The 20129-nt window shown below is 35.8% G+C and overlaps 1 protein-coding gene across 5 annotated transcripts in view; it reads right to left on the bottom strand.

Moving 5' to 3' along the window:
* Positions 1-20129, bottom strand: part of CADPS2 (calcium dependent secretion activator 2) — a 514814-nt gene that overhangs the window by 43867 nt on the left and 450818 nt on the right. For all 5 annotated transcript variants that reach the window (XM_075928806.1, XM_075928789.1, XM_075928797.1 and 2 more), the window contains 6 exons: positions 17149-17304; positions 13183-13330; positions 11412-11426; positions 7808-7882; positions 1732-1815; positions 1609-1641 (listed from right to left, as the gene is read on the bottom strand). In XM_075928806.1, coding sequence (XP_075784921.1) covers positions 1609-1641; positions 1732-1815; positions 7808-7882; positions 11412-11426; positions 13183-13330; positions 17149-17304 — 511 coding nt within the window. The remainder of the gene's footprint in view (positions 1-1608; positions 1642-1731; positions 1816-7807; positions 7883-11411; positions 11427-13182; positions 13331-17148; positions 17305-20129) is intronic.

Here is a 20129-nt window from a genome sequence, read left to right as displayed (position 1 = left end):
CCCATAGGTTGGGAAACCCTGACCCTAGAGACTGCAATAGTACATGCTGCTCCTGCTTCATGAAGGATGATGGTCAATCAGATCAATGGAGTGAGAGAGCCAATGAATCTCTCCTGTGGCTCTTCCCTTAGCTCATGCTTCTCCCCTCCCCCATAAACCTAAAGTCACTCACTGTGGAGCTGTGTGAACCACACTGTAGGGTGCAAATCCTGGCAGTACCAGGGGCCAAATGGGACCACCGGGGTTTCTGTGTGACTGTGGAGAATGGGATGAACATTTGGCCCCCAAGCAGAATTCAGCTTATTAAGTATTTGAAACTACATCAAGATTAAAGCAGAATTTCTGGCGGCCTTGTAAGTCTCATACCACTTTTTTAACCAATCGCATTCTGAATACGAAGAGTGAAATTCAAAAGTGCTCAGTATTGCCCTGCTCTACTCGAATTAAAGTTAATGAGAGTTTTATCATCGACTTCAATGGAAGCAGAGTTAGGCGAAAGCTGAGAGCTTTTGAAATCTCTTTCCCATATCTGGTCTAAATAAATAGAAACTCTTTTCAATTGATCAACCAGAAGTCTATGAATTTCTAATTTGTTATAGTATGTGCAAGTTAGGAAGCGATATAAAACAAAGGTAATGAAGTATCCTAAAACAGCTCTGCAAATTTCTGTTTTTTGGGATGTTCCATTAGTTTTTTAATTTTATGAATTATTGTACAAACTGACCTATAGGCATTAAATTTCAGGGTATAAAACTCTCTAAAGGACTTCTACCTGCAACTTGAGATATAATTGCAGTTCTTCTGTGACATCTATTTCTTGTAAGCATCAATAAAGACATAACATTTTAAAAAGAGGAATTATTAATATTAGGTTAATGACACTTGCTATTGGCAAGCCAAAATTGTCTAGAAATTCTATCTGAAGAATAGAAGTTATGAGTAATATGTAGCTTTGTAAGACACAATGGAGAGGCACTCATTTAAATTATTTTAATCATTTTTTTCAGATAATATCGTTCATGAAAAATATTTAATATGTATTTAATGAACAATAAATATAGCAGTTGACTTTTGTTTCTACACTAAACAAAGCTCAACCAACATCCCTTACTCACGTATATTTTATGTTGCCCCAATAGAGCTGCAAGCATAAATAAGGATTTTTCATCTGAATAAAGGCTATAAGATTAGGCTCTTGTTATGTGTAAGGAATTTATCAATAGTGATATCTGAGGATGATGCCTGCACTTGCGGTATCCAATTGTTTAAGTGTAACTGATTATACATGTACAAACAATATATCCAAATGATGAAATGTCCCCTATGATCGAGTTCCTAGGTTACAATTCTCACTCCTCCCACAACTGAAAAAGTGCATTGAGAATAACCTTTGTAAGCTTTGCTTTGAGAGTTAGCTGTTGCTTGAGGGAAATGAGATGCTCTCTCAGGGCTGTGGTGGCTGTTTAACTACTCTGTGTAAAGCTCTAGTGGATCCTCTACAAGAGATCAAAATGAGAACAAAGAAAAATGCAAACTAAGAAAAACTGCATTTATTGGTGAATTGTTCCTAATGCTAGAAATAAGTGAAATTTAAAAAATCATACTTACAGGAACATCAACATATTTTGCTGCTGCTTTCACCTTTAAAAAAATTAGAATAAATACTGTAAGTGGTACCCATTGGGACTGTATGTAGTTTTAAAACAAATAGTTAATAATTAATATACTTACAGTGAATGAAAGTATTGACGAGAAGAACGTGCCTTCATCATACCTTGATAGTTTAGACAGCACACTTTCTAACACTGAAACAAACTGCATGAAGACACAGTATAAATATTTATATACATGCAGTGTCAATTATTAAGGATGGGAAAGTGAATAACTTTGACTGCACTTTGTAACAGAACATGGTAATCTGTATATCTGATATCCCGCCTCCCCGCCCCAAATGAGCTGAACACAGAGGAAGTACTTAGTTTCACCTATAAATGACACAGCTTCCAAAGTGCTGAAAATTACACAGAAATTGGGGGTGGAGGGGAGATAACCACCAACCCATGAACAAAACAAAACCCCCCTCTGCTTCTAAACAATAGCTTTTTATTTCATTACCTCTAGAATGTGTGGTTACAAAAATGTATGCATCCTGCAGTGTTCCCTGTAAGCTCCACATTTATATGGACATTCAGGCGAGATTCAAATGCTGCCCAGATGATTAGTAGAGCACCCAAAACTAGGTTTTTTGTTTCTATTGCCGGTGCACATTTTACACGTCTCAGTACGCATACAAATTATACCACACATGGGTGGAAAAAAGTCTGCACATGGATGGAAAAGTTTAGAGGGAACACTGGCACTCACACATTAATTTGTACAGAAATATATATATATTTGTATTATTTTAGACCATATTTCAGAATGCGGTACAAAAGGAAGCAGAAAGTTAGAGATAGCCATTGAAAGTTCATTCAGCTGCTGTTCAAAATTATTTTTAAAATTGTATGGTGCAATTGTTAAGTTTAAATGTCCTGACATTCAATATTTTTCTTATATTTAAAAGGGAGATGATTAGTCAAAGCTGATTTCACTGAGTTATATATTAGCACCACTGATTATGTCAGCATAGCTCTAGGAACAGTGTTTCCCAACTGCTACTGAAGAACCAGCTCAGGATCAGAATATGTGAGAATCTACAACCTCTTGGCTCCACTCCGCAACTGGAAAGAGGCCATAAACTTGTTGGATCAGACACTTATGATTTTCTCAGAGTCAAAGTCCCTGAATCAGTTTGTTGTAAAGGTAATATAAAGTCACCTTTGCCAAACACAGACTCCTACAGGCAAATTGTAGGCATAATGTTTACATGGTGTACGAAAAAAATAATTTATCTAAACCAAACTCTCCACCACCTTTATATATCAGATTTCGTTGGTCATGACATTTATTACACCACATATAAGAAAAATGTAATAACTGTTGAGGAAAAAAGTGCAGTGTAGCACATTCATGGCTAATTATTGTATATCTGCATGCTCATTGATCACGTTAATTGCCTCCTGACATATAAAGAATGTTGTAGAAAATAACTGTTTGCTGCCTATGCACTTACACATTCTCAGAACCAAGGAGTAGCACTTTATGAATGTGAGGACAGAACAAAATTCCATCTGGCATGCTGTTAATGGGCAGTATCACGGTGTCACAACAGTGTCACCTTCCCTTCTCCCCACGAGAAGCCGAGAGCATCACCTTGCAATAAAACTTGCTCCCAACAGTTCAAAGAGCAAGAGTAAGTGCAGAACTACACTCATCACCTATCTGTCCAACTAAACTATCCATCCACATTTATAAATGATTTATCATCACTGTAGGACCCAACAGCTGTCTATGGATTACAAATGCATTGGGCTACCAGAGAGGATGGAAGCTGTTTTTTTTCCTGTGCTTTGGGATGCCTGTTCTCTGCCTCGTTATTACATGCCAATGAGGAATTACTGCTTGATACTGCAGTACTGGTAAAATACTCATCTTATTCAGAAGGATTCTTTTTGCAAAATATGAGTCAATATTATTCTGAAAAGACATATTTGCAGGCAGGAGTGAGCTCAGAAACAAGTATCAGGCCCAGATTGTCATCACCAACACGTTATCAAAACCAATATATTAAAATAATGAATTGAAATCCCAAAGAAATACATGGCTTAGTTATAACGTTCGTGATTGTGTCTTTAACTGTTTCCTGTGCTCACTCTACATAGGCCTTAGGGACAATATAAATACTTCTGGGCACACTTTGCATTTTCAGGTCTTCTGGGGTTGCCAGGATGAGACATTGAGATTGCTTTGTTTCATTGTTCTATATTATTTTTGTGATTAGTTTAACATTTTAGCACAGTAAATCTTTTCGTGAAATTAGCAATTTAATCTTTACTACGTGAAAGCTCATTGAAATAAAAGGAATTAGTACCCTTTTCATCTCTGTAATTGTTACAGATAAAAGCAAATAAATAAAAGATAAATATTCTAAGCAACCAACTTTTATTCCCCTGTTAAAATAACTCATAATGGTGTGACTGATTACCATCTTTGGATACAGTACATAAAAGAATACGGATGCTATGATAAGCACTGTTGGTTCTAGCCTGTCAAGAACAATGGGGGAAAATCATCTTTGCTTTATATCTTCAGACTTGATCCCTTGGAATGGAAAAAACCAATACAATTTGCTGATGTCTCTGGGTGACTACATTCTGTAATCCAGCATGAAGAGACTGCTTAGGCTTTCAGTGATCAGCTAATCACAAAGAAGATTGTTTCCCCTCAATTTCCTAGTCTTCAGCATCTTATAGCAGTATCAAAGCGGTAAAGTATGTGCTTATGTCCACCCTTACATAACAAATCATTTACATGCACTTGGGTGTTTTAGTTTATTGATTGATTTTACTGTGGTAGTATCTGGGAGCCCCAGTCATGGACAAGAACTGCAGTGTATTAGGAACTGTACAATACAGAATACAAAGACAGTTCCTTACTAAAAAGTATACAATCTAAGTATAAACCAAGACATATCAGACAATGTTGGTCAGCATGACAGACAGTGGCTTCAACACACCAGCAACCTAACCATTAAATATTTTGCTGAATAGGGGCTGTAAAACTAAAATGAAATAAATAATAATAATAATCACTTATATAGAGTTCTGCATGTTGAAACTTCATACACATAAATAACTCAATCAACCTATTCTTTGCATTAGATTTTTTTTGAATAACCCTCATTATTGCACTAGACCAAAGAAGGGGTGTTTGCAGTAGAATGAGATGAGCCCCAAAAGGTTACTTGTGCATTAGTGGCGACTCACTAACACAATAGGTTGATTAAGTTATTATGTGTATGATGTTTTCAACATGCAAAGTACTTAACAAGACATATTTGTTCATGCCGTTTGGGTGATTACATAGTCAAGTACATTAGTTATGTATGCAGATTCAGGTTTAATGAAAGAATACCTAAAAATGTGATCTAAATGTGGAATTGTGTGTGTGTGCATATGAGTGCATGTGCACACATTTTAAACCACTTCAGTACTGTTGAGAAACTAGACTGAGAAATCAATAATCACTGTTCTGTGCTCACTTTCCTGTAAGCAAACATTATATTCATAGCTGTGGGAATATTATCAATTATGCTTTCTGTTTTGGCATCATAGGGCACAAATGTAAATAGAAACTCTTGGTGAAGAAAAGTAGACATATTAATTTCTGCCCCTCCAAGTAGTAAGAAATTTGTCAACAACAACAAAAAAAGAGACAAAAATCTGAGGGAAAGAAAATCTTATTTCAGACTTCTGTAAGGAGTATAAGTAAAAGAACGAACAACTTTAATTCCAGAATGCTTTAAATACTTTGCATACTAGAATCTTTTAAGTTTCGTTTCCAGGAAATAATAGTGCTGCTGCATTCAAATGTTTTAAAATGAAAAATGGCTAAATATTTAATTTTCAAACTCAGGGACAAACTTCCTTACTAAAGCACATTTTCTTTTCACACATAAATCCTATTGCTCTTTCCATGATTTTTTACAATTTCTCTTGTGACATTTGCTAGCTATAATATTAAAATTACTTTTTATACAATAGCTGGTTCTCTTTATAGCTGAAGCCTGAGGCAGTGACCTTGAATACCCTGTAGGAAGTTTCCAGGAGAAATACTAATGAGAGTAAAGCGAGAGTCTTCTTTCTTTCTTGAGGGGTTACTACTACATGATCCTTTTATAACTTGTCTACACTAAACTTTTTATGGAAAATCACTACCACCAATGTCTCTCTACTGGCATAAATTATACAGTGGTGAACTTGCCTGTGTCCTGTCTACACAAGTGTTCGTTCCTATCTACATAAGTGTACCTATCATTGCTACTACTGTATCGGTAGAGGTGCATCAATAGTAGGAGTTATCCCAAAAATGCTAGTTAATAGACACAATATTAGAGGTTCCAATTCACCATTAGTTTTAAATTATTACTTCATTGATATTCTTTTGAGCACAAGTTCATTTCAGAATGGAAATGTATGCCAAAGAAATACAACTCTCAAAATCCTCTCAAGATGCATGCAGCCTCAATAAACTTTCTTTAAAATAAACACTGATTATCCAGATTCTTCTGCTTTGATTGGCTATATTCCTCAGTACTCTCTTCCACATGTTCACAACAAATATGGCCGAATCAGCTTCTGGCTTCATTCCCTATGCCTGCCAACTAGTCTCAAATATTAAATACACTTTAAGAAAGAATTATTTTTATTGGTCCTAGTCTACACTAGGGAATTCTTTCGAAATAACTTCCCTTATTTCAACACAAGTGGAACGTTCACACTACCAATCCTATTACTTTGAAATAACAACTCTTGCTTTCCACAATGCATAGTGCTTATTTTGAAATAGTTATTTCAGGAATTATTAATTTTGAAATACAATACAATATTTCAAAATAATTTCCTAGTATAAATATGCCTAGGAGTGCGCTCTCTCTCTCTCTCTATCTGCACACGCATATTTACCAAAGAGGTAACTCTCAGAGAGGACTAGCTTCATGTACTGCTTCAATTTGTAAAGTTCAGCCTTTTTTGAATTATGCATACATCCAAATTATTTAAATCTTTCAACAGAAGAAAAAATATGTATTTTGTGTCTTCACATAATCCTATCACAGGTGAACAAATTTTGCTCAGATTTCCAAAAAAAGTTCATCTTTGGATTGTTTCAAAAAATGGGAGATGTAGATTAAATTTTTTTTTCCAGAAAGTTGTGAGCTAGAGAAAATAAGCTAATAACAGAGGTCTGAATATAACTAAGTATAGTATTCTTTCTTGGGTCCTTGTTAATAAATTAACGTACCATATACTTGTTCATAATTTATCCTAATCTTGAAAAGCTGACACCTTTGGGGTGGAATGTATTAGCTGTTCGAAGTGCACAGATGCTATATTTAAAACAGGAGAACATTTAATTTTGAGAGAGAGAAACTTTTCCCATATTATTTTCTGTTTTCTTTATTGGAACTACTTGTGGTTGAAGGCTTTTTTCTCCTGTTGTGTATTTTTTCCTGTTGTGTATCACTTTAGGATTCTAAGCGGTACTATAATAATAACAATAAATGATTTAATCTTGTTGCAGAGAAAAACATCCTCTAACTATTTAGGATAATTGCAACAAGATTAAACCATATTTTTATTATAGCACCACTTAGACTTTTAAAGCAATTGAAATATAAATATATATTTAAAACTATGTAGTTATTTAATTTTAAGAACTAACTGCTTAAAAACATATTTTCTAAATTAAAAAATGTTCATAAAGGAAAAGTGAACAAAAATGCTATTCAGATTTTTTATGTGGCCAATCTCTAAACTGATAAGTAATTTAAACAGTATTTAGAAATGGAGTTTTCTTCATGCATACAATGAAACAAGGAAATAATGACTAATGCGTATGTATTAAAAGATACAATATTAATATACTCAAAGGTGTTGGGGATACTAGCTGCCATTAGTCATGAAGCAGCTGCAATATAAACAAGAGAAACTACTTTGATTAGAAAACTAATCAGATTTTTGCCAGATGAGGATCTTACCAATTTAATTCTGTAACATTCATGCTGAACTGAATGATCGCTATTTATAAATTATATTGGTCCAATCTCATTTACAGAATAAAATACATATGTTTAAAGATATTTCTCAGAATGGATGATTTGAAATGTGCTTGCCATGCTACTACAAATGAAAATGTAAATATGGTTTACCTTTGAAACAAGAAGTGAAATAATTTCTTTAACAGTTTCTTCAATCAAGTCATCTATTTTTGAATGGTATTGTTGCTGTGTTTTAAAAGACAAAAGAGAACATTAGTGTGTATATGAACACAACACTTTTGTCATAAGTCATAAATGGTACAAAGCTGCTAACCCTGACAGATCAGATTCACTTAAAATTATCATTTTGAACATCAGAAGAACAAAACCTTGAAAACGATCCACCCAATCAACACTTTCTTACATTCTGTGTTGAAAATTTTCCCATGTACACTGTTGAGTTAAGCAGCTAATGGGGTTATTATTTAGATGAATTGAGTTCTTATTCTTATTCAGGCGAAGGAATGTGAAGGATACTTTTTGTCTTCCCCTCTATAATTAAGGTGGCCATGTATTTTTTTTCTAAAGGGTTGGTTTAGCTGGAGAAGCAAAAAGACTAGAAAAAGATTTAATTAATACAGCATTTCATGTCTGACAACTCTTATTCATAAGTTACTTTAAATGTCCTCTAGAAATAAAATGAGCTCCCAATTGTTCATCCTAAAAAGGCCTTTTTATCAGCTTGGTGAGCTGCAGTTTATACAAACCTCACATTATGCTCAAGCAAGGACAAAATTAAAATTTCATCAACAACGCTGAATAGATGGTAACAAATTAATAGTCCATAAAAGGCATAATAAAACAGTCCTCATTCTCTGTGGGTTTTTTCTCCTTTTTCATGAAAAAAGATGTTTTTAAGTAGGTGCTATTTAAAATAAATCTGAAAGACTTTTATACTTTCTTTAGATAGTACTACAGAGTTCGGTCCTGAAATTAACAGGAGCTAGGACTCCTATTCTGCTGTGAAGGGACATCAATTTAAATAGTAATTCTTCCTTTAAAAACATTTATCTGATGGCAAAGATTGTCCCCAATAGCCACTTCACAGAAAATGTGACTTGTAAAGACTAACCCTATCTTGATAATTCAAGGCTACTTGGAACAGCTAATAACATAATGCTTGGAGTAAAAGTACTGAGGTCAACATAAACATTAGCCTAACTTTGCAGCTGCCAGATGAATAGTTTTCTATGATGTAAGTTTTGAAGGCCATTTTTCTTTTGTCTTAAAGTTTCCATACAAATCAAAACATTAAATTGGATTTGCTTAATATGTTCAGGAAATGATTTTCCAAATAAATACTGTATCTGCATTTAAATTAAAGTAACACAGGGATGTTACATAACTACTCAGTGCGCCAAATGTTTCTTATTGCATGTTGAATTAATATATTTTAAAAAAATTCTCCCTTTTTAAAAACTCAAATAATTGAATATATGCCTCGTGCAAGGCTCAGTACATATCTCAACGCAAATACACAGAGACGCTTTCTGTGGCAGCAGTATGTATATGTTGCTGGCCTTTGCCATATACCCAAAGGGAAAATTATTGTTTGAACATCATAAAATTTGTAGAAAAAGACAAAAACACTCAAACCAAAAATCACCAGCAGTACATTATTGAATTTGGAAAAGAGGAATAGTTTCCCAATTCCTGGGTTCATGAGTTTACATTTTTAAGCTAAATCTAAACCACACCTTGTTCATTATTATACTGCATTATTTTCTGTTCCAGTTTAGTGCATCCAAGTGTCCTATTTGGGTTTTATTAAACTGGACTAATATTTTTAAAAATTATCACTGTTGAATCCAAAGTATATTTCCTTGGAGGAACTTGGAAATCAGTATCTCACTACATTACGAATTTAAACAACTATTGTCAATGTTCATTTACATTACACTTCTATTACATTTTCTTTGGTCTTTTACTGCCAAGCCACATGAAGTGTTGTAATCCTTCTGGAGTTAATCAGAACCCTTTTTGGACTGTATTAATCCAAATTACCTTGGAGTCATTGACCAAGTTCACCAACTTGCTGCCCACCATTAATAGATATATTAAGCATCATTAGCTTAAATGCACTCCACTATTCAGGTTTTCCCAGTTTAAGGACTATGTGAAGAATAATGTCTGCCTTCTTTCCTTTACAAGCATGGCAGGGTAATAATGAGAGTATATAATTTTGAAATATTCAAGAAAGAGTTTCCCTATCTGTAAACTGATTTTCTGTGAAGCATTTAATGAGCAAGGGCAATGACATTTCCTCTGCAGTTCAAACTAAGCTACACAGAGTGATCAAGTAAGCTTTTTGCCTCCCAGGCTGCAGCTCTCCTTCAGCTGGCTTGGTCCCACCAATTTCTTCACTCGCAAAATAAAAATGTTTTTAGACAACACTAAAAAGTCCTGCAGAATTTAAGTTACAACATTTTAAGATGACAGGTTTAAAACCAATTAACTTCAGTAACAAAAAACTATTAAAAGTTCCATCTTCACGTACAGTGCAAGTGTGCCACTGTAGTGCTTTAGGGAAGGGACTACTAAACTCACGTGACAATGTCTCCCATCAGTGTAGTTAATCTACCTTACCAAGAGGCAGTAGCTAGATTGACAGGAGAAGTTCTGTTGATATAGTGCTGCCTGTATAGGGCTTAGGGCAGTATAACTGTCAATGAGGGGTATGGATTTTTCACATCTGGCTTCAGATTCTTAAATGCTTCGTTACAGAAAAATTGTCCCTGTAGGCTCCCAGTCATTTGATAGGCTGAAGCCATGGACTCTTGAGCAGTAACCTCAGTTCAGGAGGACAGGGAAGTGATAGCTTTCAGCATCCAACAACTCAAGGGAGATGAGTCAAATTTGAAACTCCTAGAAAATGGTAAAAACTAGTAGGAAACAGTTGTCTTGCTCTACTCCTTTTCCTTTAAACCCCTGAGATGTCTATACCCATAGCAAAATGGACTGGAGTGCTGTTGGAAGAGATGGCAACTGTAGACTAATATGTGGAAAATGTACATGATTTTAATCACTGGATATGACATCATTCAATACTAGGGCTGCCAATTAACACGTGTTAATGCCTGCTATTAATGCAGAGCACAATTAACATGTTAATTTTTTTAATGCGTTAATCGCAGGCACTTCCACCTGCACTGCCCCTTTGAAACACCACCAGGGCATTTCAAAGGGGCAATGCAATAGGAACCTGGGATCAGCTGGAGTCTGCAGCTGACCTCAGGCTCTGTGCAGCATTGCACCTTTGAAACGCCACCGCTATGATTCAAAGGGGCAGGGCGAGCAGAGCCTGGGATCAGCTGGGGACTTCAGCTGATCCTGAGCTCCTGTGGTGCTGCCGCTGCCCCTTTGAAATGCCACCATGGCGTTTCAAAGGGGCATGCACTGAGCCTGGGGTCAGCTGGGGACTCCAGCTGATCCCAGGCTCCCACAGTGCTGCCCCTTTGAAATGCTGCGGCAGTGTTTCAAAGGGGCAACATGCGATTAACTGCTCGATTAATCGCGAATAATTTTTTCAATCGTGCGATTAATCACAATTAATGTCTTAATAGCTTGACAGGTCAATATCTCTTTAGGAAACTTGTCCACCCATGAATAAGGAATCTGTCTGAATGGACAGGAACAGTAACAGGTAGCTTATAACAAACAATGAATATGGACAACCGACAAAAAGCAAGCAGTTTCTAAAACAAAAGGCACTTACCCACTGACCAACAAACTGGATCATGTCATGGAAAATCAAAATAGGAAAAGCAGATGATATGAGGAAAAACAGGAAAATGATGAACATTTCATTAAAGTGGAAAATTAATTATGAATAAACTACTAACTTAAATAGATGAGCTAACAAAATGAGGCACACTGCCCCAAGACAACACAAAAGCTCAATCAACAGAAATGATATAGTTGTATGAAATAATTCAAACTGCCTGTAACAGAGGTAAAAAAACAACAAATGGTCTGCTAGCACTTTATAGACTAACAAAACATGTAGATAGTATCATGAGCTTTCATGGGCACAGCCCACTTCTTCAGATGACTGGAGTTATAAAAGTGGGCTGTGCCCACGAAAGCTCATGATACCATCTACATGTTTTATTAGTCTATAAAGTGCTACCAGACCATTTGTTGTTTTTTTCTGTAACAGACTAACTCGGCTACCCCCTGAAGATCCTGTAACAGTGGTGTGAGGTATACGTTTCTGCACAATGTAGGAATAATGTTTGGTGTTAAATTCTGACAGTTTGTTTCCCTCCCCCACCAAAACCCAAACAAAATTACACAATCACCACCCAACCTAAAGCAGTACCAATTGTGCATTAGTATTCTGGATGGCTTAGAAACCACTATCACCATTGTACTAAATATTCCTGATAGGAGTGGGAGTTTCTATATAACAAACGAAGATGGGGCAATTGCCAAGTAAGGATGTACATCCATCCCCAAAAGCATGGGCCATTGCTCAATACAGAGATTCTATCTTCAGTCCCATTTGATGGCCTCTACACAGGTTCTAAAAGAGTAGAAGATGAAGATTAACTGTTGTACTTGATAGTTTTTTTCCACTAGCTACAATTATTTTTATTGTGCACATAGGTGCAAATGTCAGTCAGAGCATTAAAGGAACCAATTACACATACGTTTTATAGAGGTCTATATAACCATGGCCAGTGTGGAAAAAATGAATAAGAAAAAGTTATTTACTTGTTCCCATAACATAAGAACTAACGGTCACCAAATGAAATTAATAGGTAGCAGGTATAAAATAAACAAAAAGAAATTTTTCTTCACACAGCGCATAGTCGGCCTGTGGAACTCCTTGCCAGAGGAAGTTGTGAAGGACAGGACTTTAACAGCGTTCAAGAAAGAGCTAGATAAATTCATGGTCATTAGGTCCATCAATGGCTATTATCCAGGATGGGTACGAATAGTGTCTCTAGCCTCTGTCAGAGGCTGGAACGGGTGACAGGAGAAGGATTGCTTGAAGATTCCCTATTCTGTTCACACCCTCTGGGGCATCTGGCATTGGCCACTGTCAGCAGACAGGATACCGGGCTAGATGGACCTCTGGTCTGACCCAGTATGGATGTTCTTATGTACATTTAATCAGGTGAATAGTTTGCTCTAAAGAGGCTTTGGCTCAGCTGTGCTATTAAGTTACCATCATAAATAAGGGTGGTTCTCTGATGCAACTTAGGAGAAGCTCAAGAGCAAAATCCCTTCTAGTGTCCCCTTGAACACAGAGTAATTATGGGTATTCCTCTGTCCACTAGGACTGGGGGATGGGGGATAGTTTGCACCCTCAGTGATACGCAGATAGTTTCATAAACAAAATGAAAACTATGCATATCAGAACACAAAATACATAAACAAAAACAAAAACTATTTTTAGCCCATCTAGTAAAGACAGTCCACAGTTCTAGTCACCTGTGATTAATCGAACAAGGCAGTTAAACATGCATAATTCAACCTACCTCTTGCCCACCATCCAGAATGCAGAGTTTTGCAGTTTGCTTTTTGGCATCAACTAAAACGTTAAACATTGTACATACAGACGCAGGGATGCGCAAGTCCATTGATTTGTTTGTCTTTTGCAGCTTGAGTTCAAATGCAATTCTTGTTCTATTTATTTAAACATGAATTCACAACATGAAAGTCTGTCATAATTCCAGACAACTGATGTGTAAAAGCAAAAGTCTCATTATAAATGTGTTAATTTTTACATCAAGTCTGTGAGCACCAGAGTGGAAGTGTGTAGTAACATAATACTACAATCAACAGAGTAAAATATTCAGCTGTTCAGTAGAACCTGACAGTAACAGTAATCTCTAGGTTCTGCTTTGATTTAGCTAAATAATGACTGGTAGGCAAAAATAAATAAAATAAACAAAAAATAAAAAAATAACAATATGCTTCCTAATCCATTATCTGTGAACAGTTTACAAACAGTGAAAACAAGTTCAAACAAATATCTAGATCTTCTGCATGAAAACAAAATAGCTCAGAATATTGATATCTCACTTCTGATACATATGACTAAAAATCCTCTTACAACTTTAATAAAAAAGAAAATCTTTAATAAAGAAAAATTAAATTATTTCCTTTTATTTTGAAACAAAGATAGATATTGAACACAAAGATTGTTTCTTCTCATGCTGGTGTAAATAAGGAGTAACATTACTACAATCAATAAAGTTACATTATACTAAATTCATAGTGAGATCAGAATCAGGCTTTTTTATTATCCAAATATAAAAGAGACAGCTAAATCAAGCATTTACATTACTACAGAAATATAATTCTTATAATCATTAAACAATTTGCATAAATCAGCTGAAGTGTTTCAATTTGTCTCTTCCCAAAAAACTTTCCTCAGACAATGTTCCATTTGATTTGAGAGTGTGACAAGATTTCTCATGTGGCAGCTGCAATATTATTGCTGTTTTGAGACCATTTACAGGTGTCTTGAACATGGAAACTCATGCTGAGGTGAAGCTTTACACAGCTGAATTAGAATGCTCCCTACAGTGAGCATATAGAGGGCTACTGAATAATGTGCCTGCCCCACTGGAGATGAATTTGCTGAAGGACCACGATGACCATGTTAAAGATTTAGCAATACAAGTTGTTTCTAAGCATCTTATTAAGCCTATGCATCTAGAAACCATCTGTTTTCCTGATTTGATTATCAGGCCTTTGACATTCCAAATTTGCCTACTGCAAGATGCTCTCCAAAGCCAAAAGCCAACTCAAAAGGTATAGCTGGTTCATTATGTGGCATCTTGCCTCCTAACAGACAGCTTAGAATGACAACAGTGCACCTATTATCTGATCCAGTTCTGATTTGCTATAAAAAATACTTTAAAGTTCTGAGTATACTAGGTTCAATTTGATTAAAGACAGCATTCCAGATATATCTTGTTGGACTAAACAGATCCCAGTTTCATTCATACAGTAGTATTTCCTGTGGAATGTTCACAGTATACCTTTTCTATATAACTGGTGGACTGGCTAGGTCCATAAAAGCTATGTGAGGCAGCTGACATTGGTCACACAAGATTTGTTGGCATCAGCAGTGAGTAAATGTAATTTCCCTGGTACAGTGACCCATGAAGATAACGTACTGACTCTTGGGTAGAAAGAGATGATTGGGGAGGCTTTTTGACAGAGCTTTACCATGAACAGATAAAAGAGGAGACCTTCACTATGTTTTTTTATAGAATAGTAACTGCATGTTTGAAATCACTTGGAATGGTCTTAGGCTTCCAAGTGGAAACATGAGTGTTAAGGATTGTGAATATTGTTCTGACACCACGATGAAGCAGTATGTACAGAGGATAATCCTTTTTGCTGAATGGTAAATTTGAGCTGATTTGATCAGCAGCTTTGCTAATTTTTTTCCTATGACACTAGAGCTTGAAGTGTTTCTACTGACAATAGGGTCCCAGGCTCTTTATTCAGCAAGTCACAATTTCACAATGGTAGTTAATAGTCTTGAACCAACTGCACTTTGTGGTGGAACACTTTTTCAAATCCACAGATGTAATTCATTTATTTCTAGAACTTGATCATGTTACATATTTGCAGTATCAGAAGAGTTCTCTTCTACCAAGAATTTTTTATTGAAAATTGAAAGTTGATTTTTAGCTGGAAGGAGTGATAAGTGAAACCATTTTCTTTTAGGCCACTAATCTCAGGTTCCTTCTTGTCAAAAAAGACTAGAAATAGGATTTAAAATCTTCCTAGCACTCTGAAGGCAGTAACACAGACTTAAAAAGTGGCCTTAAAATATTTCTTTTCAAATGTGCGTTGTCAAGCTGCAGCCACAAAATTTGCATCTGGGCCCATTTCACGGGTAAACCTCCATCCACATTTCTGTCTGAAAAATGGATTACTGAACACAAAAATAGGTATGAGAGCTAATGATTATTCATTTGCCATTCTAAATACAACTTGTATAAACATACTGTACAGGAAGAGCTTAGATATTTGAATTTTCAGCCATTATGGTAAGCACTAAGTGCTGTTTAATAAGTTTCAAAACCAGGATTTTTTTAAAATGAAAAAATGGCTTTTTTTGGAGAGCAAAATTTTTTCCTGAAGAACTATCAATCTACCCTGTAAAAATGTTGTTTTTTCAAACACATAGGGCTTTTAAAACAATATTTTATTGAAAAATATCATGAAAATAGTTAGCAATTTTTTTGTTTACAGAAAATTTGGGGTACACTAAGCAAAAATGTCAATGGCAATTTTGATATCAATTTTTAAAACAAATATTAACAATATCATGTTAAATTTTGATAAAACTCCAAATGGTTCCATTTCAAATACATAAAAATGAAAACAACGTTGACATTTTAATTCTTCATTACGATTTTGTTTTCAACCCAGCTCCAATTAGATATAATTAGGTAACAGTTATAATAACTTACCAAAAGGTATATATAACTTATAAAAATATAATGTATAAACAATATCTAGCTTTTGTTTACATTTAGTAGCAAGGTTTTTGTGACATATCTTTAAGATGCCTGAAATCATACTCTGTAGATACTTTATCTTTAGTGATTGGTTTACATTAATTTCTTTTCACATTTTTCAAATCTACCTTTTGAAAGGAATAGGGACAGAAGCTTCCTTTAAAACAATTCCTCTGCCTGATGCTAGCTTTATGATACAGGAGAAAAGTGTGAGATGGGATCTGTGGTCCCAAGCTTTCCATGCTCCCATAGTAGCTCTATTATTTATTATCATAACACTTAAGAGTTCCACTCAGCCAAGGACACCACTGTGCTTGATGCTATAAAATAAAATCTCCTTAGAACAAAAAGCCTGGACCTGCCCCAAATGCCATGCCTTATATCCAAGTAGAAAACAAAAGATGGATACAGACAGATAGATGGGAACTGGGGTGGGTACAATGAACCAATGAGGTAATTTGGTCAGTGTGATAGACAGCAGTCTCTGCACATCATTGTCAAGCTTTGTGTAGGCATCATGGAAAAGGAGGGTTTTAAAGGAGGATAATGAGATAGCTGTGAGGCTATTTAAGGGGAACACTTCCCAAGCATGACAAGTAATACTGGAGAAAGCTCAAAGGCACTCAAATGAAAACCAAAGAAGCAGCTGACAGAGGTAGTTTTCCTGGACCAAGTGGCAGTGGGATTTAACATCTCAGTAGTGAATGAGAGAGACCACAGTAAGATGGTGACAGGATACAGAGAACTTTAAAATTGAAGGCAAGCATCTTACATTCAAAGAGAGAGAAATGAGAGAGTCAGTGAGAGATGCAAAGAAAAGAGTGACATAGTCAGAAAGATGTGCTAGAGTCTCTGCAGCAGCATTCTAAATAGACACCACACATCTAGACATTCCACGGATGTTCATTTCCAAATGTCTTACAACTTTTAACAGACAATGTCAAAATATAACTGTACCTTTTGACGCAGGCTTCTATCATATCACTGGCCATAAGTTTAAGTCTCTGCTCCAAATGATGGGCAAATTCTGGTTCTGGCCAGTGCAGATCGAAAACAAACATCTGAAGTGCATCAAGTTTCCAGAAAAGATCTTCTGATGTAGCTGAACCATTGCTATAAAAAAATAAAAACACATTTATAGGACACATGAAAACCCTCCCACAAAATTACTTGCAGAAGTAGGGTCCGCCCCTCCTTCTAGTTCACTTCCCACCTGCAGCTCCCACAACAAAGTTGGGTATTCTTCAAAGAGTATTAGAGTGGCCGTGGAAGTCCTGCCTCTTCGATTTAACATGATTTTCTTATCAGTTCAACCCTGATATGATCGAGGTGGAAGAGTGAAGTGAAGCAACCCAAATTCAAGAGAAGAAAGAAAACTATATGTGGGGGGAGGGGAAGGTTATTTAGGAAATAACTTTTTCACAACAGCGAACACTTGCAAATGCCAGGAGTTGCAGTGTTACCCGTGGCTCAAAGGAGCTCCTGGATCCCATAGTGAGTTCGGAAGACACATGGAGCTCATCGCAGGGGGCTGGGAGCCACAGCTCCTAGCATTTGCAAATTTCACCATTTGTGGTATATGTAGGAATGCATCCACCACAAATTATGAGGGTTTCCTATAAACTTTTGATACATGCAGATTAACTCCCATAAGGGAAGTAGTACAGAAAACCTCCAAAGCAAGGAAAACCAGAACTCACATTAATGTCAATGTCTCTAAATCTTTTGCATTTGCCACAATTTTAAAATTCTCCCTCCTGACAAACTCATAGGTTTTAATAGAGACATCATTCATCATTAGTTAGTGATACCATTACAAAATTCAACCTGAAGCTCCACCTTCAAATGTGCTATGAATGTGCTTGTATTCAAAGCCTTGAACTGCTGTGCTGAGGGCCCTAATGCTAACCAGACAAACATTTCAGGTAGCAGATTGCAACAAACATCTGAAGCAAAAGTGATAGAATTTAGCACAGCAACTTTGACTCAACATCTTAATTTATAATTATTGCCATTTTCGTTCCTATATTCTCATGCCAAAAGGCCATAATCATGAAGGGGTTAAATACCCTCAATTCCCACTGAATGAATCAATAGGACTAGTGCTCAAATATGAGCGGAGTTAGGTTCAAAGAAATTAGAGATGGAAAAGGCCTGCATTATCTTCCTAATAATACTGGATTGTTCCTTATAATAGGTTGCTAATGGATCTGTCTCCTCCAATTTTAAATGATCCAAATATTGATGCTTCCCCCATTTCACTTACAAGAATAGCAGGCAACCTATTAGATTTCACCATTAGGAAGGCTCATGATATTTTGTCCCTGCTTATTATTACCCAATAACTCTTCATTATACCTCCTTGTTATACCCTTGAAATAGAACAACCACACCTCAAGAGAGAAGATCTATTGGGTTGATTAGGCTCCATCCTGATTCCCATCTTGAATGTGTACATTGCTGGTTTAGATTGCAAGCATTTTGAGGCAAAGTCTCTTCCTTTGAACTGAAGATTAAGCACTTATTTACACATTGGCAACAGTTTTTTATACAATAAAATAATGATCCTCTGTGCTGCTAGGGTAGAATTGTTCCTTATCAACTAATGAAATAACTCATTGTGGTTATTCTATAGGCCCTTTATCCTCTGGCATAGGTGCTGAAATTGGAAATGCTGCCACACTCCCAGCTTGAAGTGGTTTCCATCATAGAAGGTTTACAATTTGGTTCAATGACTCAGCACCTCACCCCCCACAATACAAATTGTTCCAGTGCCCTGTCCCCTGATAGTGAGCTTGGCACTTATGTATGTTACATTATACTCAAAATTAAGCCACAAAATAAGATAGTCAACTGGTATGGATGGATGAGAAAGATGGAGATGCTAACTACAAAACAAGAATGGGGAGAGGGTACATAAATACACCAATATATTTTCTTATAAAAACTCAGTGTGTATTAACTTTGATGAGAGTAGATATCTTCTAGAAAGTAAAGTGCATTTATTTGCCAAATGTGATAACTTCTATTTGATCTGCAGGGATTTTATGCATTTTAATTTTGTTCTCTTTAAATCATATTTCTGCTTAATAGGACTCCAAACTAAATGAAATCCTTTAAGACTCGGGAGGAATCATGTGCTCTCAAATATTGTCAATGTATTCTTATGCACGTTCGCTCCCTGGTGTCCACTTAAACTGGTTTCATTACACATCCAAATAAGGTTTTACAATTATAATAATTATAATAATAGCCATTGGTTTTTGAAATTTGAGAGATGCTCAATAATAAACATTTCTTGTTTTTATATGCTTCAGAGCTACCATTCATATTTATTATTTAGTTAATATTGCACAATGACATTCTGAACCATTTTTCTTAAAGATATAGACTAATACTATATACTACTGACATAAAAGGAGCTGTGACAACAGAAAGAAATAACATGTACCTAAATCACACATCTGTCATTTGATTATTATTATCTATTATAGTAAATTACTCTAGAGGATTATGATTTTACACTGACAGATCATTTGTACAGCAGCATATACTTTATCTGGCTTGATTCTGCGCTCTGGTCTTGATCCAGGAAAGCATTTAAGAATGACAATATACAAGCTTAAAGTCAAGAACAATCTGAAATGGTTTTGCAACTTGTGCACTTCTTGCTCTCCTCATCTGATTTTTTTTTTAGGATCCTATGCTGCTGCAGCAGTTTGAGATTCAAGGAACTGTAATCAGGTCCTTGAGGTTCCTCCCCTTTCCTGCACCAGACATATCTTGTTGTAGGGAGAAGATAATCTGTAGTGAATTAACTGGACACTGTACATAGGAAGAACTCCACAAAACAATGACTCTCCTACAGAGAGTCATATTCATTGCTGGTGTAAAAAGTGGTCCTAATCCCATGGGTTGTACTTGCTTCTGCCAATGGT

This window comes from Pelodiscus sinensis, chromosome 1, assembly GCF_049634645.1.
Source record: "Pelodiscus sinensis isolate JC-2024 chromosome 1, ASM4963464v1, whole genome shotgun sequence".
Lineage (NCBI taxonomy): Eukaryota > Metazoa > Chordata > Testudines > Trionychidae > Pelodiscus > Pelodiscus sinensis.
The sequence above is the reverse complement of the archived record's forward strand: the minus strand, read 5'-3'. Positions and strand labels throughout refer to the sequence as shown.